This window comes from Aythya marila, assembly GCF_965140915.1.
Source record: "Aythya marila genome assembly, chromosome: 29".
In the NCBI taxonomy this organism is placed as follows: Eukaryota; Metazoa; Chordata; class Aves; order Anseriformes; family Anatidae; genus Aythya; species Aythya marila.
In genome coordinates this window covers 266399-288856 of record NC_139070.1, presented here as the reverse complement: position 1 = coordinate 288856, position 22458 = coordinate 266399, and the positions used below count along the sequence as shown (strand labels likewise).

The following is a 22458-nucleotide window of genomic DNA, read 5'->3' as shown; positions in this document are numbered from 1 at the left end:
CCCGCCCCGCCCGCCGCGGGGTCCCGCGCCGCCGCCGCTGCCGCCGCCGCCGCTCCCGTGCCGCCGCCCGGGCCTCGGTGCTCGGCGCTGCTCCGCTGCCGCCGGCGCCTCCCCGCTGGCGGCGGGGCCCGGCCGCGGTGCCCGCGCCAGGGCGTGCGCAACAGGCGGGCGCCGCCGGGGCCGCGGGCGCCGGTGAGCGAGCGGCCGGGGGCGGCGAGCGAGCGGCCGCCCGGGGCCGGGCATGTGCGGCGGGGCGGCGGGCAGGGCGCCCGGGCAAGGGCGTTTGAAGGAAACGTGAGGCGCGGCGGCGGCGGCGGCGGCGGCATGGACGCGGCGCCGGGCCGGAGCCCCGAGCCCCGGGAGAAGCCGCCGGTGCCGGACGGGGAAGCGGCGGCGGGGGCGGCCGCTCGGGGGGCGGCGGGCGCGGCCCCGGCCTCGCCGGCGGCGGCGGAGCAGATCGTGGCGGAGGGCGAGGCGGCGGCGGCGGCGGCGGGCACGTTCGTGCAGCGGCAGCTCGGGGCCATGCTGCAGCCCGCCGTGAACAAGTTCTCGCTGCGCATGTTCGGCAGCCACCGGGCCGTGGAGATCGAGCGGCAGCGGGTGAAGTCGGCCGGCGCCTGGATCATCCACCCCTACAGCGACTTCAGGTGGGACCCGGGCCCCGCTCCCCCCGGACGGGCCCGGCCTCGGTGCCCGGTACCCGGTGGTCGGTGCCCGGTACTCGGTGCCCGGCCCCTCCGCCGCTGTCCCTGGTGCTGAGCGCGGCTCCCTCCCGGCCCCGCCGCACCGGCAGCGCCCGGCGGGGCAACAAGTGAGGGGCACCGGCGGTGCTCCCCCGGCCCCTCCGGGGGACAGCGGAGGCGGCCCCGAGCAACCGGGGCTGGCGAGGCTCCGACCCCGCCGCCCGCACCGCGAGCCCCCCGGCCCCTTCCCCACCCTGGGCACGTCCGAAGCCAGCCCCGCGATAACTCAGCCAAGTTTCCTCCGGTTCAGCCCCCTCCCGGTCTCCGGTATCCCCCCGGCCCCCTGGGGCTCCCCGCCGGGCAAGGAGCTCCCCGGCAGCCCCCAGCTCCGGGCACGCCAAGGAGGAGGAGGAAGGGGCCGCCTGGTTCTGCCCCCACGCAAAGCTTTCCTCCCTTGACACCGCTTTGAATTGCCAAACGTGTGCAGGACTCGCGCAGACCCCACACGGTGCCCGCGGAGCCTGCCCGAGCACCGGCCCCGCAGCCCCGAGCTGCCGGAGGAGGAGAGGGCAGGGCGCTGCGAGGCGCCGGGCCTGCCTCACCGTGACACCGGGATCGCCGGGAAGAGCGCAGGGCCGGCTGATGTGGGAGGAACTGGGTGTCACGGGGATGTTGAGTCATATAGGGTGGGCTTTCTCTACGGGGGATGAAGCTGCGAGGCAGTCATCTCCCACGGCGAGCCGTGACACGGCCGACGTCCCCAGCCGGGTGAGGAGCTCCAGAGGGGGGCTGGCACCTGGTGCAGGTCCCCGGCACCTGTGGGCAGCTCCGCAGCCTCCAGGGCCTGCGGTGCCCCCCGCAGACCGCCCCGCGCCTCCCCAGAGTGACCCCGAGGGGCGCAAAGCCCTCGTGGACCTTTTGGGGGGAAAGCCGCCCCCCAGGTTTGCAAGCCCGAGCTCTGCAGGAGCTTCAGCCCGTTGTGAAGGTGACATGCAGTGAGCCGGCTGGATTACGCTGGTGTTTATCACATTACGGGGATCCTCAAAGGCCACGGAGATCAGGGCCCTGTGTGCTCGCCGTGACACGGAGTGAAGGACGGGGCCTGCCCTAAAGAGCTTAAGCCTAAATCTGAATCGAGTGCGCCCGGCAGCTGGCGGGGGGCAGGCTGTTTTCCCATTCAGGGCACAGAGTTGGGGTGCGGGAGGTGTTTGTGCAGCCAGGTCAGCTCCATTCTACCTGGCCGGTGCCTCCTCACCCACACAAGCAAGCCCTGGCCGTGGCTGAGGCAGCGTTAACACGGGCGAGGTGTCCTCACCCCCGGGGGCAGAGAGCACCAGCCTCAGCTGGGACTGAGCAGGGCACCCAAAAGCGGGAGCTGGGCTTTCTTTTCCAGACCCCATAAAAACTTCGGGCGTGGAGCTGGGAAGCCCCCCGAGCATTGCATGTGTTTGCATGAAGAAGGCAAACAGCCTTTATGCGTGGCTGGGGATGCTGAATTTCAGGGCACCGTCAAACTCTAACCAGCCGATGCTGGGGACCTCGTGGATTTACTTCTGAAGCCTCTGAGCTTGTCCTCTCAGAGAAAGGAGGCAGATGAGGTGCTCCTGCAGGCCTAGGACCGTGTAGCTCCTGCCCACCACTCACAAGCACCCTTTTGGGGTCAGACACGTTCGTTCCACCTTCTCCATGGGGATGGCACTTGTCTGGCCTTTGTTCGCTCCTGCCTGGCTGCCCCACGCTACCATCCCAAGTGCCTCCCTGGCCCCGAGTCCCTTGGATGCCCTGGGAGCTCAGCACTGGGTTTGTGTAAGCAGCAAGGCTTATCCCAAATCCTTCTAAGCCAGCCTGGGCCGTGGTTGGGAGCTGGCGGACGATGGGGAGCTCTGGGGAGCAAAGCCCGTGTCCTCCCTGCGCTCTCCTCTTTGTGACATGTTGGACTCCAGCTTTGGTCCTGGGTTTCTTTTCTAACCTTCTGTCCCACCTCTCCTCCTGCTCCCTGCCTGCTGCCTTCCTGCAGGTTCTACTGGGATCTCATCATGCTGCTCCTGATGGTGGGGAATTTGATCATCCTGCCTGTGGGCATCACCTTCTTTAAGGATGAGAACACCCCGCCCTGGATCGTTTTCAACGTGCTTTCAGACACCTTCTTCCTGGCTGACCTGGTCCTGAACTTCCGGACAGGCATCGTGGTGGAGGACAACACAGAGATCATCCTCGACCCTCACACCATCAAAATGAAGTACCTGAAGAGCTGGTTCCTGGTTGACTTCATCTCCTCCATCCCGGTTGACTACATCTTCCTCATCGTTGACCTCGAGACCCAGGTGGATTCGGACGTCTACAAGACAGCGCGGGCCCTACGCATCGTCCGCTTCACCAAGATCCTCAGCCTGCTGCGCCTGCTGCGCCTCTCACGCCTCATCCGCTACATCCACCAGTGGGAGGAGGTGAGGGTCCCTCGGAGGTCCCAGGCCCGGGGCAGGGTCTCGGGGCAGGTCAGGGATCTCTGGCTGTGGGGTCCGGCTGGCTGGAGGAGGGAGTTGAAGCGACCATAATGGGGAAAGAGACAGTTTCTCTGTAGCTGCGCTCCTGCCTCTTCCCCAGATCTTCCATATGACTTACGACCTGGCGAGTGCTGTGGTGAGGATCTTCAACCTCATCGGCATGATGCTGCTGCTGTGTCACTGGGATGGGTGCCTCCAGTTCCTGGTGCCAATGTTGCAAGACTTCCCGGAGGACTGCTGGGTCTCCATCAACCACATGGTGGTGAGTGCCCCGGGCAGGGGCGATACTGGTGCTGCATCCACCAGGGGGAGGAGAGGAGGTGCTTGCACATCTCGACCGCTCAAACGCCTGGGCACACTCAGCCCCCAGAGCTGCCCGGTGGATCCGTGTGCTGCGGAGCAGCAGTGAGATGGTGTGGGGGGAATCTCTGCATCCTCTTCCTGTCTCAGCCCACCTTGGCTGCTGCTGGAGTTGGACCGGCCAGGGGAATCCCTTGTGCCCTGCCAGGAGGGAACAGGGCACCAGGGCTCCTGTCTGCTCCCCCAGAGGCAGTCCCAGTCCCTGATCCTCTTCCCCAGGCAGAGCTCTGCCCTTCGGTTGTGGACACATCAAATACCTTTTTGCTGGCTGCGGGGAGGGGGAACTGGACTGTTCTGCCCAGTGGCTCCTTCCAACAGAGCCCCCCAGCACTGCTGTTCCCTCTTCTGCAGAACGACTCCTGGGGGAAGCAGTACTCGCACGCCCTGTTCAAGGCCATGAGCCACATGCTGTGCATTGGCTATGGCCAGCAGGCGCCCGAGGGTATGACCGACGTCTGGCTCACGATGCTGAGCATGATCGTGGGAGCCACCTGCTACGCCATGTTCATCGGCCACGCCACTGCCCTCATCCAGTCGCTGGACTCATCCCGGCGCCAGTACCAGGAGAAGGTCAGCAGGGTGCTGGAGAGAGTGCCTGGATCCTGGGGGAAGTCATGCCGGCACAAGTGGGTCGAGCTCCAAAATCTGCTCGGTGCGGGCTCCCTGCCCGGCAGCCTCCTGCCCTGCTCTCTGCCCTTGCTGCCTGCTCAGGAGGTGGGGGTGTCAGGGGGGCAGGCTCCCTGTTTGGATAGGGACACCCCAGTCATCCTGCCGGGGTTCACCCTGGCATAGTGAGGCCCGCATCCCGGCCTCTGCCATGGGACCCTCTCTGCCCTGAGCGCACGGGGGTCCCAGCTCTGGCAGCGGCTGCTCCTCACCGCCAAGGAGAGGGAAGGTGTGAGCCGGCGGTGCTGCCAGCCCTGGCACGGCGCAGCTCATTTCAGCGCAGCCCAGCGTGGCTCTCTCCTGTCCCCGCAGTACAAGCAAGTGGAGCAGTACATGTCATTTCACAAGCTGCCTGGGGACACGCGCCAGCGCATCCACGAGTATTACGAGCACCGCTACCAGGGCAAGATGTTTGATGAGGAGAACATCCTGGGGGAGCTCAGCGAGCCACTCAAGGAGGTATGGGCAGGCACCCCAGTGCTGGTGGTGTGGGGGAAGGAGGGCAGTGCTCACCGGGGTCAGCGCTGACCTGCTCCTCACCCCACAGGAGATCATCAACTTCAACTGCCGCAACCTGGTGGCCAACATGCCCCTGTTCGCCAACGCGGACCCCAACTTCGTGACAGCCATGCTAACCAAGCTGCGCTTCGAGGTCTTCCAGCCTGGAGACTTCATCATCCGCGAGGGCACTGTGGGCAAAAAGATGTACTTCATCCAGCACGGGGTGGTCAGCATCCTCACCAAGGGCAACAAGGAGACAAAGCTGTCTGATGGCTCCTACTTTGGGGGTGAGGCTGTGCTGAGGGACTTGGAGAGCAGAGGGACATGAGAGCTGCTGGGGGATATGTGATGCTTGCACCCTCTGTCCATCCCCTCAGCACCAACGCCAAAGGCTGGACATCCACCTCCCTCGGGTTTCTGGGGCTCAGAAGTCCACCTCCCCGGTTCTTGCAGGGTGTCTTGTCCCACAGGGTGATCAGGGGAACCAGCAGTCAGAGAGCCCTGAATTCTGGCTGTCTTGGCCAGAGAGGGCATCCGCCCAGCCAGCCTCTGGCCATAGAGCAGAGGTGTTCAGAGCAGAGCACCTGGGCCAAGTTTCTGGGCTACAAGCACAGTTCTGGAAGAGAACTGGGTCGGGTGACTGCAGGAGCTGCATCCAAGGATGTCTCCATGGCCCGGGGAGGGAGGAACAGGTTGTGTGTGGCCCAGGGCACGGCTGTGGCTGTCCAGACTCCTGGCTTTGCTCCTTCTCCTGAGCCGTGCTGTTCCTGTGGGAGCGCTAGGCAGCCCTGTCCCTGCTCTGGGGAGGTCTCTGGGGAGGGGACAGATGGCTGCATCACCCCGCCACCTCAATCTCTCTCCCTGCAGAAATCTGCCTGCTGACACGGGGCAGGCGGACGGCCAGCGTGCGAGCTGACACTTACTGCCGCCTCTACTCCCTGTCGGTGGATAATTTCAATGAGGTGCTGGAGGAGTACCCCATGATGCGCAGGGCCTTTGAGACGGTGGCCATGGACCGTCTGGATCGCATAGGTGAGGAGCAGCCCCTGTGCCCCACGCAGCCACCTCTGTGTCTGCTCCCAGGGTCCCAGCACTCCAGCCTCACGGGTCCCCAGCGATGAGGAGGGGGAGCAGAGGGATGCAGCCTGCCACCAGGGCCCCTCTTTCCTCCCAGACAGGATCTGGGCAATGCTGATGAGCTTCCCAGGGTGGGGCTGTCACCCTCCCTACACATATTTGCCCTGTCTGGCATTGGCCAGTTGCTCGTCCTTGTCCCCCCTTGCCTGCTGAGTACAAGTGGGACCACAGACTCCAGCCCCCAGCCCGGAGCCTTTGGAATCATCCTTTGGGTTCTGTTTTGCCCCTACTTCTCCCTCTGTGCTGAAGCCAGGACCCTCCCCAAAGCCTTGCTTCCATTTGGTAAAGCAGTGAGGTTTTATCGTCCCTTCCCCACCATCACCCCTGCCCTGCACGGTGTCCCTGAGAGCTCCTAGGGAGGGTGACACCACTACCTTTCACCCAGGGAAGAAGAACTCCATCTTGCTCCGCAAGCGAGCTGAGCACAGCTCAGGGCCCATGAACAACGAGATGATCCAGCAGATCGTGAAGCATGACCAGGATGTGGCCCACAACATCCAGGAGCTGCAGCAGATGACGATGGGCCGGGAGCTGAGCGGCAAGCCGGTGATCTGGGAGCCGCTGGTGCACGCGCCCCTGCAGACAGCCGCTGCCACCACCAACGTGGCCATTGCCTTGACTCACCAACACAGCCTGCAGGCCCACATCTTCCTGCCGCCCTCCTCCATCTCCAGCCCGCTGTCACCTGAGGCCACCCTGCTGACGAAGCAGGTGCGCAGGTCCCAGCCCAGCCTGGGGGGCTCCCGGCCCTCCTCGGTCAGCTCCCCATCGGGGGCGCAGTCCCACCTGCAGACACCGGCCGCCGGTTCGCCTTCCTCCCCGATGGTCCAGTCCCAGGCACCCCTGGAAAGCGGGGGCCAGCGACCAAGCCACGGGGGGCAGCCCTTGCCGCGTGCGGCGCAGAAGGGAGAGCTGCCGCCAGCGGCCAAGCAGCCCCCGGCAGGATCCCAGCCCCAGCTCTCCAAGTCCCGGGGCACCTCGGTTTCCACTTCTCTGCTGCAGCAGGCGGCGGGGGCTCCGTCCCCCAGCTCGGAGCAGGCGCTGCCGGCGGGGAGAACGCTCCACTACAGCCTGTCCCGGGCCACCGGATCCCACATCTCGCTTCTGATGCAGCCACAGCAGCTGGTGAAGCACAGGAGCATCCAGGGCCTGCCCGTGGGGCGGCTCACCCAGGATGTCCGTCTCCTCTCGGCCTCCCAGCCCTCCTTGCCCAACAAGGTTGCTCAGCAAGCAGACGGGAGCTCCCTGCAGCAGGGGAGGAAATCCGTGGGGAACCTGGCCCGCAGATCCTCTCCCTCGGTAGCCGGACTCCTTGCCAAGCCATGTCCGGGGATCGCAGGCCAGCCAGCACACCCGCAGCAGATGCCTTCAGGATCGCTGGCTCAAGCGAGCCGCTCCGTGGCAGGAGCGTCCACCCCGCAGTCCCCAGTCTCTGCACCCAGGCAGGCGGCAGCTCCCTCCCGCAAGGGCTCCGTGGCCTTCAGCCCTGAGGTGGAAACGGGGAAGCCCAAGCTCCCATCCAACATGTGAGCCCCTGGCGGCACCCGTGCACGGGCAAGAGAGAGACAGGCACCAAGGTGGCACCTGTGGGAGGAGAGCGGAGGCAGCAGGAGAGGCAGAGCACCTTGTGGAGGCCTGGCTCTGTCCGAGGGGAGGCGAGGTGAGAGGCAGGGCATGGGGACACGCACCGGACATGCTGGGTGCGGGGGACGCAGCAGGGGTGGGCTTGGAGCAGCCCCAGGAGCTGGCCTGGCAGGATGAGGAGGGGGCTCTCCCAAGGACCGTGCCATTGCTCTCCCCACCCGCTCCATCACCGTTTCTATCCTGCCACCTACCCTCCTTCTGGAGGCAGCAGGCAAAGTTGGAGCCCTCGCCCCAAATCCAGGCCTCCCAGGGGAGCCCAGCTCCCCACAGCTACTCCTTCGGGGCTGGGCCCCTCTCTGCTCTGCCCTCGCTCCCTGCAGCCTCTCCTCGGGGCCAGGGTGATGCTGGCAGGCTCTGCTGGGCTCGTCCTCCCACAACAGTACCCGCAGCATCCCCACACCATCCCCACAGAGATCTGCCCAGCACTTTGGCTTTTTGGGAGAGGGGAGAGAGCCAGCACCCCACTGGTGCTGAGGGCAGAGGGGGCTGGAGCCCACTGTGGGGTCTCACTGGGCAGGCAGAGCGCAGGTACCTGGGGCCAGGCGGGGGCCAGGTCCCCTCTCCCCGAGGTGCCAGCAGCCACGCTCAGGGCTCGGTGTTGGGCCCTGGTGCTGCTGGAGCCCTGTGCCAGCCAGGCCAGCCCTGGCGTGCCAAGTGCCAAAGGCAGGGGCAGACAGCTCTGCCTCCACAGCATCCCCCGGGATGCCTCTGCCTGGCTTTGCCTCACCTCTGAGGTGCTGCAAGGCCTTTGCGGAGTGCTTGGCCCTGCCAAAGCTCCGCTGGCAGCTCACTGGGGCTGGGATGTGCCTGGCGGGGCTCTGCCCCATGCCTGGGCACCGAGCCCAGGCCCTTGGCCATGCTCCCGTGTGGAAGCAGCGCGGGGGCAATCCGGCTGCCTGCAGCTCCAGGGGGGACGCGTGGTCCGGGCTTCGGTCCCCTCCTGCCCCATGCTGCGGTCCCCTTTATGGACCGCCTGGAGAGGCTGATCACCAGTGCTGCAGCGAGCAGAAGGCGGGCTTGAGGAGACACCAACCCCGGGCAGCGCCTGGGTGGCATGTGGGGCTGCAGGGCTGCCTCCCCTTGCCCTTCCCACACAGAAGGGCAGGGGCTTGGGGGCTCCGCAGCCAACCCCAACTGCCCCTCCAGAGCCAGTAGTCATCCGTGTGTGTTCGAGTCGTGGCTCTGCCGAGCAGCTGAGCTCTGCTTACAGTGTTGCTTTGGGCTCAACCGCGTTACCAGTCCTGGTTAGAGTAGTGTTCCCTCCTGACCCCGCTGTGCTGCGCGAGCTGCTTTCCACTACTAGAGTCAGGACCCATGGCTTGTAGTCGCGCTCTGGGGCTTGGCTGCCGCTGAGCGGGGCCCGTGGGACCCGGCGGCCCTGGCACACCTGGCCCCAGCCGCCTGGCGCAGCGGGCGAGGGTTTTGTTTCACGCAGTACTTCCTGAAGTGAGTCCTTCAGTTCTCCCCCCTCATGTTTTGGGATATTGGGACCAGTTTGAACCACTTGGCTGCTCCAGGAGCCGAGCCCTCAGGGCGCAGCAGCCCAGTGGGAATCCATTAGCGTGTCCGTCGGAGGGGATGTCCAGCACTGCCTTTTTTTTCATGGACTTGAACTCCCCTTCCCCACCCAGCTCCCGCGTCCCGCTCCATCCCCATGGTCGGTGTCTCCCCGGCAGCCCCTCGGGAAGGGGTCTGCGGCCGGGCCGCGCAGTCAGACATCCCCCAGGCCGTGTTTACACCCCGTGATGTAGATGTCTTAGTGGTCATCATAGGTGTTCCTCACAGAGAGCGTGGGCCAGGCTGGGTGGCACTGAGTGCGGCACCATTTCTGCCAGCCGTGCTGCCGGTCACCCCTCCCCGCGGCCGCAGACCCGCGCCAGGAGCCGGAGCCACCCCGCGCTCCGGTCACCGCTGCGGCCGGCTCCACCGTGGGGACTAGCGCCTGCTGCGAGCTGCGGCAGCTCCTGTCCCCGGCGGTCAGGACCCCGGTGTCCCGTCCCCGAGGGGAGGCAGGAGGGGGGCGGCTGGGGGTTTAGGGCCGGGGGTGCCGGCCACGTGCGCGTCTCTGTGGCGTGAGTGGGCGCGAGTCTCGTCACCAAAGACCATGCTCCTTCACTCTTGCACTCACGGCAGTCGATGTACAGAGCTTGTAGTTTTCATATTGCAGAGAATTTAAAAGCGTTTTTTTTTTTTTTAATTTATTTATTATTATTTATTTTTTGGTCGTTGTACATAATGGGTTTAAATAATAAAGAGAGATTCTGAGCTGGTCTGAGGGAGCCTCCTTCAGTGCAGCCCGCGCCGGCCGCGGTGCCTTGCCCACGAGGACGGGATGGGGCAGCGGTGGGGTGCCGCAGAGGGGCAGCCCCGGTCCTCGTTAACAGCAGGATTTAATTGCCTTCCCCCGACAGCCAGGAGCAGATGGGGAACCCCGAGGAGCATCTTGGGGTGCCTCCTCCCAGCCCCACAACCTCGGGCAGCACAGGAGGAGCAGCACAGCCGCAGATCCCCCCCTTCCCCTCACCCCACCGGCATTTGGGCCCCGGGGGATTAACGTTTAATCTTTGCTGATTTTCCCCTTCCATTTCCCTTCCGTTTATTAACCCGGGGCGGGGGGGAGGCTGATTGCGGAGCAGACTGCGGGCATTAAACAGATTAAACGAAGGTCACACAGCACGGGGCGGGCCGGGGGGCTTGCGGTGCTCAGTGCCCGTCCCACGGTGCCGGCACACCCTGCACGGGGCTCGGCTCGGGCCTGTGCCCGGTGGCTCTGACCCTCCGCCGGCACCGCCAGCACGGCACCGGGCACCGGGCACAGGCACCATGGGCACGGGCACCACGGGCACCCCCCGCGCTGCGCCCAGCACCGGGACAGCCCCGGGACAGCGCGGCTGAGGCTCGGTGACACCCGAGGAGCCCCGGGCCCATCGGCGGCTCCTCCCTCGCCCCGTTATTCCCGGTGACACCGGGGCGAGGCGGAGCGGGGGCGCGTGGAAGCCGCCGGTTGCCCCGGCCCCAGCCCCCCGAAGGGGCCAGGCTGTGCCGACGGCGGCCGGGCAGGGCCGGGGGCGCAACGCGGGACGGTCCCGGTCCCCATCCCGGTCCCCGGTCCCCAGTCCCGACCCCGCCCCCGCGCTGCCGCCGCGCCCTCGCTCCATTCCCCCCCTTCACCAATCAGGCGTCTCGGTGCCGCCCCTCCCGCTCTTCTATTGGCCGAGCCTCCTTGGTTCCATCTTCATGCGATGGAGCGGGCCAATGAATGCAGGCGCCAGGTGCGGCCGCCCGCTGGCTCCTCCCCCTCCTCGCGGGGCACGCCGGGAGTTGTAGTCCGCCCGCCGCGCGGCTCGCGGCGCTCCCCCTGGCTCCGGACTACGCGCCCCGGCAAACCCCGCGCCCGGCGCCGGGGCGGAGCCGTCCCCGGAGGTCGCGGGGGCGAGCGTGGAGGAGCGGGGCCGAGGGGTCCGGTGCGGGCAGGGCGCGATGAGTGGGGACGGCGCGCGGCGGGCGGCGGGCGGCGAGCGGGAGGAGTTCGTGGGCTTCTTCCCCCAGGTGGTCCGGGACCTCACCGGGGACGGGCTGGGGCACCCCGAGGTGGGCGACGCCGTGGCCCGGCTGAAGGAGGTGAGGACGGGGGGGGCTCGGGGGGGGGGCCCGGTGAGGTCCCGGGGGGGTCCCGGTTGGGTCCTGGGGAGGTCCTGGTGGGGGTCCCGGGGGGTTCCAGTGAGGCCGGCATGGGTCCCGGTGAGGTCCCGGTTCGGGTGCCCGGGGGGGGGTCCCGGTTAGGTCCCAGGGGGGTCCCGGGGGGGTCCTGGTGAGGTCCCGGGGGGGGTTCCAGTGTTGGGGAGGCCGGGGGTTGCCCACTCACCTCTCCCCACAGGTGCTGGAGTACAACGCGCCGGGCGGGAAGTACAACCGGGGGCTGACGGTGCTCGCAGCCTTCCGGGAGCTGGCAGGCCCCCAGCAGCAGGACCCCGAGAGCCTCCGCTGCGCCCTGGCCGTCGGCTGGTGCATCGAGCTGGTGAGAACCGGGCACGGGGCCGCACCGTACCCCCTGCCTCTGAGGGCCCCCGTCCCGCAGCTGCCCCCTAACCCAGCCTTTTGCAGTTCCAGGCCTTTTTCCTGGTGGCCGACGACATCATGGACCAGTCCCTGACGCGCCGGGGGCAGCTTTGCTGGTACAAGAAGGTGAGAGTGGCCGCAGAGCTGGGACGTCGCTGCCTGCTGGGGGGCTGTGGGGGTGCCGTGATGTTGGGTGTGCTGCAACCCAGCCTCTTCTTGTCCTCCTGGTGCAGGAGGGAATTGGGTTGGATGCGATCAATGATGCCTTCCTCCTCGAGTCATCCGTCTACAGGATGCTGAAGAAGTACTGTGGGGAGCGCCCGTACTACCTGCACTTGCTGGAGCTCTTTCTGCAGGTGAGGCTGCCCCCACGTCTCCTTCCATGGACCCATCTCGGGACTAATCCCAGTCCTGTTTGATGGTGCGTGGATCTTAGTCTGCTCTGTAAGTCCTTGGGCATCCCACCAAAAATGCACCCTTCTTCAGCCTTGGCAAGGAGCTAAAACGGGGCTGAACTTGGGGGTTTTTACTGTACTGTTGAGACTTTCCTGAGGACCATGTGAATAAATCCTTAAATGTTTCCTCTTCAGACTGCCTACCAAACTGAGCTGGGGCAGATGCTGGACCTCATCACTGCTCCTGTCACCCAGGTGGATTTGAATCGCTTCAGTGAGCAAAGGTGAAGAAATTGGAGGGGACAGATGCCAGCCCAATGCTGACTGTGTGGCTCTGCTGGTGTCCCTTCTGGACTGTGAAGCACAAAACCAGCTTGCTAAAATTCTGCTGTCATCTGTCAGACCAAAGTCCAGACCAAATCTTTGTCTGCTGTCAGAACTTGGAGGTGGTTTAGAGGGTGATGCTGCACTTCTCCTGCTGTCTTTGATTTGCTGGGCACCAATGGGAAGGGAAGGCCTGGGATTTCTCACTAAATGTGGTTCCTCTCCCACAGGTATAAGGCAATCGTTAAGTACAAGACCGCATTTTACTCCTTCTACCTGCCAGTGGCTGCTGCCATGTACATGGTGAGTTCTATTGAAAGGTGTTAAGGGGAGAAAGGCGGTGCCTAAACAGCATAAGGCTGTCTAAGAAAGCAGGTGGTCTGGGAGATGAAGGTGTAAAAAACAAATACTGGAAGGCTTTTTTTTTTTTTTTTCTTCTCTCTTTTAGACTGGTATTGACAGTAAGGAGGAACACGACAATGCCAAAGCAATCTTGCTGGAGATGGGTGAATTCTTTCAGATCCAGGTACAAGGTGCCTCCCAGTCCCCACAGGACTTGTAAGACGTGGTTGTGGTACTCATGTTTCTGTCTTTGTACAGGATGATTACCTGGACTGCTTTGGTGACCCAGCACTAACAGGGAAGGTTGGCACCGATATCCAGGACAATAAGTGCAGCTGGCTGGTGGTGGAGTGCCTGCGTCGGGTCACACCAGATCAGAGGCAGATCCTGGAGGTAATGCCCGCAGGCTTACAGAACCGCTCTGACATGGTGGGAGAGGTAACGCAGACTCCCTGCCTAAGGGCACAGTGTAGAGGAGGTGTCGAGCTGTAAGGTGTACCTGGAAAGCTGCGCTATGCATGGCAGCAGTGATGGTACCGGGGTGGGAGGAGGCTCAGTTGTTCTGAGCACTGTAAGACACAAGGGAACAGAAGAGGTGACTCTTGCCACATTTTGAAAGAGCAACTATTGTCATAGCCATAAGCTAAACCCCAAACTTACTCATTCTGGTGCCTTCTCAGGAGAACTACGGCCGTAAGGAGCCAGAGAAGGTGGCTAAGGTGAAGGAACTCTACGAGACTCTAGGCATGAAGGCTGCTTTCCAGGAGTACGAGGAGAAGAGCTATCAGCGCCTGCAGGAACTGATCAAAAAGCACGCCAACCGGCTCCCAAAGGAGATTTTCCTTGGCCTAGCTCAGAAGATTTACAAACGACAGAAATGAGGGTGTGCTGGCAGGCCTGTTGGTGAACTGTTCGGGCTCTGCTGCCAGAGGTGGGCTGGCAGCCCCGGTGCTGGGTGTGCTGCGGTGCCACCGCCCTGCTGCCTTCAGGCTGGGGTCGGCGGGGCTCGTAGCAGCTCCCCTCCCGGTGCTCGGGCCGCCAGGCCTGCTACAATAAACGTAATTTATTGCCGTTCTGCTGCCTCTTGTGTTCCTTGGCGCTGGGGGCAGGCCGGGCTCCCCCCTCCCGGGGCTGCGCTCACCGGGGCGGGGCCGGGGCCGCGGCTCCTCCCCGCAGCCGCCGCCGCAGTCAGAGCCCGGAGCCGCCGCAGCGCCGAGGGGTGAGCGGGGGGGAGCGGGGCCGGGGGTCGGCGGAGGGGCTGGGGGAGGCTCCGAGCTCTGGGTCGGGCTCTCGGGACTCCCCCCCGGCACCCTCCGGTTGCGGGGCTCCGCGGCGAGCCCGGGGCCGTGCGGGGCGAGCCGGGGCCGCCCGCGGTGAGGGGCCGTCGGCTGGGGCAAAACGCACGGGGATGGAGCTCGGCAGCGCCTGGGGGGCTCCGGGCTCGGCAGCAGCCGCAGGGGTGTCCGGGCTGCAGCCCCCTCCTGAGGCCAGGCCGGGGCCGAGCGACCCCCCCACCCCCAGCGCGTTTTGGGCTTCTTTGGCCATTGATGCGCTGCCCTCGGAGCGCTGCCGGGGCCGTGTTCCTTTGGCCGGAGGCCAGGAGCTTCGCTGCCTGACGTTTCAAGGGCGTTTTCTCCTTGACAGCATCTCTGAGACGCTCCCTGGCTGCCGAGAGCTGGCAGAGGGAATCCAGCCCTGCTACTGCGGGCGCCTGGACCTGCCCACGCTTCCTCAGCCTGCGTTCGAGCCCTGCCCTGGGGAGCCGCGAGCGGCTGCAGACCCCTGCCCAGACACAAGGCCTGAGCCCGGGGGAGCTGTGGGGGAGCCCCCCCCCGTTGCTGGATGCGTTTCTGTCCCCGTGAGCCCTCGGGCTGGTCCCTGCAGCCTGCCCTGCCCGGCGACTTCCACAAGGTCAGCATCTTTGTTCTCTTTCCCAGTTTGTTGTTCTCCGGGTTTGCGCCACTGCTTTCGCCGCCGCTGCGTGAGTAGACGCTGGATGTTTGCAGGGAGCTGGATGGTGTGAGCAGAAGAGCTGTGGGGCTCTCTGAGGAGCCCCAGAGCTACCAGTAAGACAGCATCATGCTGGCTCCGAAGAAAGGCCTGCTGTGCAACCTCAATCATATCCACCTGCAGCACATCTCACTGGGGCTGCATCTCTCCCGGCACCCGGAGCTCCAAGAGACCTCCGACTCCATGAGTCAGGGGGAGCAGAAATGCTGCAGCAGCTGTCAGGAGAACTGTGAGCAAGTGGATGCCAATTCCAACAATCCCTCTTTGAAATGCCAGTGCTGCGAGTCTCACACTGAGCTGCCTGTGACGCTGGCTCTCCAGAACCAGGCAGCTCAAGAAGATTTCTCCTGCCTGCATGCTGAGGAGGAGGTGGCTTCCCCTTGCAATCTGGCTTCCACCTCCTCCTCTGTCAGTAGTTGCTCGGATTTCAGCTTGGATGACTCCCCGGTGTCTGTGTACTGCAGGGGGTTCTCAGGAGAAGGGTCCCAATCCCCTGAAAATCAGCCCGATGTCGTTCCCACAGAAGATGTGGGGGATGACCTGCTGCTGGCTGACCAGGGCAGGACATGGGATGGAAAAGATGGCAACCTCAACCCAGCAGTGCTCCAGGAAGCAGACATCCCGGCTGGAGAGAGCCCAGACAGCCTCTGCAGCAGCAGCTCGCTCAACTCCCAGTACGACGATCCCTCTGTCAGCACAGTGGCACAAGAGACCACAAGCACCTGCGTTGGCCTAGACCCTAACTGCAACCCCTTTCCTGACCCAGCCGCCACACCTCCAGCATTGGCTGTGCTAGGCCAGCAGGATCACAGTCTGAGCAGTGCTCCTGAGCCACGGACCTGGGTTAAGAGCGTCCCCCCTCCCGTACCTCCCCGTCCCCGGAGACAGCTGCAGATTCTCAATGGGCACAGAGCAGAGCAGCCGGTCCTGCCCGCGAGGCCAGCTGAGCCAGAGCCCGCCTTGGGTGACCTTGGCAGAGATGGAGGCAAGAAGAACATCACCTCCTTCCACGAGCTTGCCCAGAAGAGGAAGAGAAACACCACTGGGACCACGCTTGCCCAGGCCAGGGGTGACCGAAGTGACTGGCTGATTATTTTCTCACCAGACACCGAGCTGCCACCCCCCAGCGAGCTCCTCTCCAGCACCGCAGGCCAGGAGCTGCCCCAGCCGCAGCTTCAGCAGGAGTGGCGGGCGAGGCCTCCTGGTTCGAGGCAGAGAGAGGTGACCACTTTCAAGGAGCTCCGATACCGCAGTGCCTCCAACAAGCCCAGGGGCCAGGCAGACAGCGAGCGGGTGGAGCCGGTGGCATCTCAGCACCCGTCTGCACCCCTTGAAATGTCTGCAGGCAGTTGTGGCTCGAGCTGGATGCCACCCGTGCCATCGGGCAGACAATTGCTGGCGTCTACAGAAAGCCACCAGACAAAGAGGAGGAGATCTCGCCCGGGACTGCAGCCCATCGCAGAGGGGCAGCTGGGGGATGCTGAGGAAGGCAAGCTGCTGCCGCAGATCTGCATGCCAGAAGAGAAGGGGCCAGGCTCTGGCTGCAATGGAGACGTGCTGGTTTGGAGGCTTGAGAGGCCTGGCGGGGACCCCTGGGTGCCAGGGAAGGTTGAGCGAGGAGATGAGACCTGCAAGGAGGGTAAGTTTGGGTCACCAGAGGCCACCACCCTTGCTGCAGGGCACCCCCTCTTTCAGGTGCTGGGTAAGGGGACTGGGTCGATAGCATCGCCCTTTTGAGGACCGGTGCGCGGGGCCGGGAGGAGCTGCGGGATCCACGGCCTGCAGGCCCGGCAGCCCCGGCCGCAGAGGGGCCGGGGGGGCTCCAGCGGCTCCTCGCAATCCCGGGTTCCCCCCGTCACTGCTGCGGGGGGCCGGGAGCCCCCCCCGGGCCGCTCCCCCTGCGTCTCCCCCGGCCTCGGCCCTTCCCTCGCCCCGCCGCCCTTCTCCCGTTCCCCTTCGTTTCTCGCCCCGCCCGAGCCCGCGGGGTAAGGCCCTGGGCGGGCCCCAAGGGCAGCGGGGCCCGGCCCGCCCCGCTCCACCGCCGCCCTTCGCCTGGCCGCGGCCTCCGGCTCCATGAGCGACCGCGGCCCGGCTGGGCCCGGCCCCGGCCCCCGGCGCGGTGAGTGGGACCGGGGGGGGCGGACCGGGGCTGGGGCCGGGGCCGGGGCCCGGGGCCGGGGCCTGGAGCCGGCTGTGCCCCGAGCCTCACCGCGGCCTCCCCTCTCTCCAGCCAGGCCCTCGCCGCCCGCCGCGGGAGCCACGGGCGCGGCGCAGCCCTGCGGGGGGAGCTCGGGGAGAAGCCGCGGAGCCCTGGCGGAGCAGAAGAAAGGTAACGGGGCCCCGGGGGCGGGGAGGGGGGCGGCGGGGCTCAGCCCCCGGCTTTCTTGGGCAGCCTCGGGCACAGGGGCAGGGCTCGCACCCCCCCCGGGCTCTTTCCTCGGAAGCCGCTGCTCTTTGCAGCCCCGAGGAGCTGAGGGTCCCCGCGGCAGCCCCCTGGCAGCCCCCTGCCCTGCAGTGGCTCCTGGAGCCCCCGGTCCCGCCAGCCGGCCCCTCTCCGGCTCCTCCAGGCCTTGGGGTGCTGAGCTGCTGCTTGCCACAGCCGGGGCTGGTCAGCCCCATGGTGCTGCAGAGGGACGGAGCAGATGCTGCTGCGGCCGTGGTGTTTGTTGCCGTGTTGACTCCTTCCTTTCCGTTGTCCGGCAGCCCTGTTGATTGCTGTCAGCACCGCCGTGGATAAGATTATCGCCCACTTCAGCACCGCGCGGAACCTGGTGCAGAAGGTGAGGGCCTGGGCTGAGGCTCTGATGGGGCTGGGGTGGTCGGAAGGAAGGAAAGGCCACACGGGCTTTGGCAGGAGGGGTTTGGAGAGCTCAGCCGTGCTCCCTGGTGAATGTCAGATCCTGATTGCCCACCTCTAGAGGTGGCACAGTCAGGCAGAACCAGCTGGGAGTGAAGAATCCCACCATCTGCCCCTGCAGGCTCAGGGTGAGGTGCTCCCTTTCCCCTCCCCTCTCCTTGTGCCTAAATGCTGATGCCTCCCTGCTTCAGACGCAGCTGGGAGACAGCTGGCTCAGCCCAGATGTGGGTTACCTGCTGCTGCACACGCTCTGCCCTGCGCTCTATGGCTTGGTGGAGGATGGGCTGAAGCCATTCCAGAAGGATGTTATCACAGGCCAGAGGAGGAATTCCCCCTGGAGCTTGGTGGAAGCCTCCGTGAAGACAGGTAGGTGTGGGGAGTGTGCTCCTGGAGACATTAGGCCCAGCACCTCAAGGTGCCTGGGGTCCTTTTCCAGCCTGGGATCTGACTGGGTTGGACTTGTGTCCACAGTGATTTTCTGCATATTGTGTGTTCCGCAGGGCCCAATACCCGCTCTTTGCAAAACCTCTGCTGGCATGTGGCTGGACTGGCCCCTCTCAACAGCACCAGGCAGAAGTTTCATGCCTTTATCCTTGGCCTTTTGAAGTGAGTATTGGTCCTTGTTGACCCAGGCTGTCCTTGCTGTGATGGCTGGCTGGAACAGAGTTCTGAGGGCTCTAACTCTGGTTTCCTTTACTTTGCTTAGTACTAAGCAGCTGGAGCTGTGGATCTCTCACCTGCAGAATAGCCCAGGTAGGACACAGTGCCCAGAAGTGTGTCCCCACCCCCCAACTAGTCCTCTTCTACTTGTGCAAAGCTAGAAAGCCAGCGTAGGAATTCCCACACCCTTTCCTCACAAAACACTTGGTCAGGATTCCCACAGTGAATGGGGCATTGCTTTCCGTGGCCATCCCATTGGGTGAAGGCAGTCAGGGAGGCAATTTGGAACATCTTCAACACAACCCTCAGCAGAAAGCTCTTCGTCAGACCTGCTAGGATGGACCAGCAGGCCCTGGGGGGAATCTGTGGGTAAGGGGTAGGGAGCATTTGCCAGCTCTCCAGCGTTGCTCATATCTCGTAGGTGTTATATCTGTGCTGTATTTTCCCACGGCCTTCTTTGCCCTGAGCCAAGGCCCTCTTCCCCACCTTGCTGATGAACTGCTGCTGCTCATCCAGCCCCTCTCGGTGCTGACATTCCACCTTGACCTGCTCTTTGAACACCATCACCTCTCCATGGACGCAAGACCTTTGTCCCGTCATCTGGAGTCACCTCCAGCTCCTCCCCATCACGCTGCTCAGGCTCGAGGGATTGTGCAGCCTCCTCTGGAAGGCCAAAGCAGCACTGCAGGGGCCAGCCTGGAAGATGAGATGCCCCCTGATGCTCTGGGGAGGGCAGCTGGTGTGGAGGAAACCCCAAGGTCCCAGTCCCAAGCAGCTGTGTGCAGCCTGGTCCCCAGCCCCCAGGTGGGGGCTGCCCTGCAGCAGACCTTCCAGCACGTGCTGCGGTGGGGCGATCAGCTCAGTCGTGCTTTCTTGGGAACTGACAGCTCCCCAGAGACCGGCAGGCCCGAGGCAGGCCCTTGGGATGCAGTGGCTGGCCCTGGTGGCTGGTGGGCCCAGCTGAGCCAGGCCTCCAGGATTTATGCTGCTCCTAGCAAGGAAAAGTTCCCCTTTGTCTGGTGGACGAAGCTGCAGACGGCTGCGGAGGATTCCAGCCCTGGCCAGGTGACGCGACCCCAAACACCTGCAAGCGAGCCTCGAGGCACGGAGCTGCAGTTCCTTCAGACCAAAGCTATCTCTGAACTCTCCAGTCCGAACCCCAGCAGCAGTGCTGATACCTCTGGGACCTCTTCCCCTGAAGACCTCGTCCTGCCCTCTGGAGCAGGCACACCCACCGATCCTGCTGTTCCCACTGCTGGAGAGAAACCCCTGGCTGCTGCTGCAGAGCCTCGTGCGGATAGGAACCGGGCAGCCCCTTCCAGCCCCACGGCCAGCAGCGCTCCTCGCCCCAACAAGGGCACCTGGCTGGGCCGGCTCTTCGGAGCCACCAGCCCCTCTGCCCGGAGTTCCCCATGCGGTCCCAACACTGTCTCAGCTAGGTCCAGGTAAGGCCCAGCTTGGGAAGGCAGGGGTGGGGAAGCAGCGTGTGCTCAGGAAGGGGTTGTCTCACCTGGCAGCACGGATACCTGATTTATTTTTCTTTGTAGAGCCCATAATCCAGGTTGTGTTCCTGGGCTGCTCTGCCATGTCATGGGATTAGTGCATGTCCCAGGTGCTGCTGCCATGGAATGCTGGCAGTCCTTTACAGCAGGAGCTCGTGGTCAGGCCGTAGTGGTATTGCCATGGCTCAATCAGCTCCCGGAGCACCAGAACTGGTCTGCTGAGCAGAACTGCTGGTGACTGGCACCTGGTGCTGCAGGAGTGCCTGGCACACACAGCTCGAGGTTTCAGGTGGCGCAACGTTTCTCTTGGTGTCCTGGTCATGGCGCAAAGCCTCATCCCACCCAGACATGGTCCCAGCCCCAGCAGCTTGCTGTTAGCTCATGGCGTTTTCCCTCTCCTTTGTGGCAGGAGACCCTCCAGCTGGCTGTCCCCCAGCGCACACGTCCTTGCCGTGGTGGTGAAGGGGCTGGCGACCGAGAAGATCCATGCCCAAGAGCAGCCAGAGAGGAACACATCCAATGTGCCCCAGACCCACAGGTGATGCAGGGCACTTGCTGTGATGGTTGGGGTTGGAAAGCTGGTGGTGGACTTTTTGGGGGGAGAAGCAGCAGTTGCTGCCAGGCATGGCTTAGAGATCCTATACCCTTTTCTTATTTTACCTCTCACTGTTGCTAACTTGCACCTTGACCACCCACCCTGGGGATTGCCCTCCTCTTCTGCTGAGCTGCAGGTGGCCATGTGTACCCGCCTACATGTGACCAGTTGCTTTTCCCAGACATTTTGGTGGGGGAGTTTTGAGCATTTTTTTTTGGGTGCTTTCTGGGTTCATAGTACCCTGTTTGGAGCAAGTATGTGGCAGGTCCCCACCCAGCTGTGGTGGTACTTGTGTGCTCCCACAGCCTGTCCAAGCGAGCACAGAAGGGCGCCTGGCCCTCCCACGCTGCATTTGGCCATCTCCCTGCTCCTCAGCACTGACCTAGAGCTTTCCTCCTCCTCACTGCAAATGCTGCTCCCATTCTGATGCTGTTCCAAGGGTCTGCTTGGCAGGATGCTTTTGTGATGGGGATTGTTGATCAACTACTGGTGGTCACTGGTGCCACAGATGAGCATCAAAGCCTCTCCCAGTCTGATGCGAGCCTTTCTTAGCCATCTGTGGGGTTTCTGGGGAGGCGAACCCCTGATGGCATTTGTTGTGTAGGGAAGTTCGCGCGCTGTGTGACCACACAGGTGCTGCCGCTGGGCACCTGAGCTTCCAGAAAGGAGACATCCTGCAGCTGCTCTCCACTGTGGATGAAGACTGGATCCGCTGCTGCCATGGAAACAGCACTGGCCTTGTTCCTGTGGGCTACACATCCCTGATCTTGTGAGGAAGAGGAGGAGCCCTGAGGAAGCAGCTGAGTTTGCAGAAGCAGGTGCCGCCTCCGGGAAGGACGGTCTCCCTGCCACATCTTCACCACCGTCAGGGCTGGCAGGTCTGCAGGGGGCCCTTGTTCTGGTGCCAGCCCCTGCTGCTTGCTAGCACGATGCTACCTTCTGCCAGGGCTGCGTCCCGCGAGCCATTGCTGCACATGTTGCCACGGAGTTGCTGCCAATTCACTGCAGGCCCCCTCCGTGGGACCTGCTCTCGCTGATGTCGTCTCAGCTGCTGCCCGTGCCTGTGTGAAGGGAGGGAAAGCCCCTGTCCCCGTGCATTACTCACAGTCCTGTATGCTGTCTGTGTGCTGTCATGTCCTGTCACTGCCACGTCCACCACTGCCTTGCTTTGCCCCATGGCTGGGGCGTGCAGCCCAGCCAGCCCCAGCCAGCAGTGTGCTGTTCCAACACTGTAAATAGTTGTAACCACGGGAAGAAGCGTGTTCTGGGGAAAGAGCTGGAAATAAAGGTTGTGACTTACGTGTCCTCGGCTGTGACTGGATCATTGCAGCTGTGGGGCTGGGAGTGGCTGCGTTGCCCCTCCCTACATGTGTGGCTGGGGCTGGAGCTGGGTGATAGGTGCCTGCAGGGGAAAGCCACGCATGCAGGGACAGGGGCTGGTGCCCAGCTCGCTGCTCCCTGCGCATCCAGGGTCCCGCCGTGCTGGGAACAGGCTGGCATTTAGAGGGAGGTGCGTGGAGAACAGGAGCAGGCTCCTGTGAGGTGCCTAGTGATGCCAGGACAGCAGGCAATAGCACAAAGTGAAGCACAGGAGAGTCCACGGCTGCAGTTTCAGTGGCACATGAGACTATTTCAGAAAATAGGCTGTGTCCTGCTTTGAGGATAAAGTGGATTTTTTTTGTTAATTCTGTTCTCATTTTCATTTCTCTCTCTGTAAGTTTTATTCTCAGAAAAGGGATGTTACAGCTTAATTGGAATGTTATTTGGATTGCCTTAAGTAGGTTTGATTGAATTCCACAACTGCCTCTGGATTTTGAAATGGGGTCAAGCCAGCAGGATGTTAATCCGGGTACTTTGTCAATTACTATTATTTTTGAAGCACTACAATCCTTGGCATGGTGTCTTTGGTTGAAAGAAAAAGACATTGTGAAGTATACAGGTCAAGCATGGTGTTTTAATGACACCACAGAGAGTCAGGCTAGGAAATGGAAAAAAATATCAAGTTACATTAAAAGGGCTCATCGGTATACTATTTCATTCCTGAGTAACTAATGCAGATAGTTGCTAAATTTATTCCCAGAAATTATGTTTGAACCAGAGGAAATTTAAACCCTAAATGAAGATTTGTGAGGATCATCTATCTCATTAGTGCCAACCTTGGTAGAGGCTATTGGAAGAAGTGCAAGGTTGAAGACGCCTCAGAAAGGACAGCGTGCAGG

The 22458-nt window shown here is 63.4% G+C and overlaps 3 protein-coding genes across 5 annotated transcripts; all 3 read left to right on the top strand.

Moving 5' to 3' along the window:
- Nucleotides 1-38: 38 nt before the first annotated feature.
- Nucleotides 39-8036, top strand: HCN3 (hyperpolarization activated cyclic nucleotide gated potassium channel 3). The gene is made up of 8 exons (XM_082781083.1): nucleotides 39-647; nucleotides 2701-3130; nucleotides 3288-3449; nucleotides 3899-4117; nucleotides 4526-4672; nucleotides 4761-5001; nucleotides 5582-5746; nucleotides 6237-8036. Exons 1-8 carry the CDS (start codon nucleotides 325-327, stop codon nucleotides 7379-7381), a joined length of 2832 nt encoding a protein of 943 aa, XP_082637209.1. The 5' UTR covers nucleotides 39-324; the 3' UTR covers nucleotides 7382-8036.
- A 2880-nt stretch (nucleotides 8037-10916) lies between these two features.
- On the top strand, nucleotides 10917-13683 carry FDPS (farnesyl diphosphate synthase). The gene is made up of 9 exons (XM_082780704.1): nucleotides 10917-11116; nucleotides 11373-11513; nucleotides 11600-11680; nucleotides 11788-11910; nucleotides 12145-12233; nucleotides 12504-12576; nucleotides 12722-12799; nucleotides 12874-13008; nucleotides 13296-13683. Exons 1-9 carry the CDS (start codon nucleotides 10976-10978, stop codon nucleotides 13494-13496), a joined length of 1062 nt encoding a protein of 353 aa, XP_082636830.1. The 5' UTR covers nucleotides 10917-10975; the 3' UTR covers nucleotides 13497-13683.
- Nucleotides 13684-13807: 124 nt separating this feature from the next.
- On the top strand, nucleotides 13808-21542 carry RUSC1 (RUN and SH3 domain containing 1). Of its 3 annotated transcripts, XM_082780739.1 has the most exons (10): nucleotides 13808-13834; nucleotides 14553-16264; nucleotides 16856-16954; nucleotides 17329-17405; nucleotides 17674-17848; nucleotides 17983-18088; nucleotides 18189-18235; nucleotides 18564-19587; nucleotides 20054-20182; nucleotides 20844-21542. In XM_082780739.1, the coding sequence occupies exons 2-10, from the start codon at nucleotides 14695-14697 to the stop codon at nucleotides 21010-21012; spliced, it is 3396 nt and encodes a 1131-aa protein (XP_082636865.1). In that variant the 5' UTR covers nucleotides 13808-13834; nucleotides 14553-14694; the 3' UTR covers nucleotides 21013-21542. The 3 variants fall into 3 exon arrangements, with proteins under 3 accessions (XP_082636865.1, XP_082636864.1, XP_082636866.1); XM_082780738.1 differs by lacking the exon at nucleotides 13808-13834 and having other exon boundaries at nucleotides 14347-16264; XM_082780740.1 differs by lacking the exons at nucleotides 13808-13834; nucleotides 14553-16264 and adding an exon at nucleotides 16615-16744.
- Nucleotides 21543-22458: the final 916 nt, after the last annotated feature.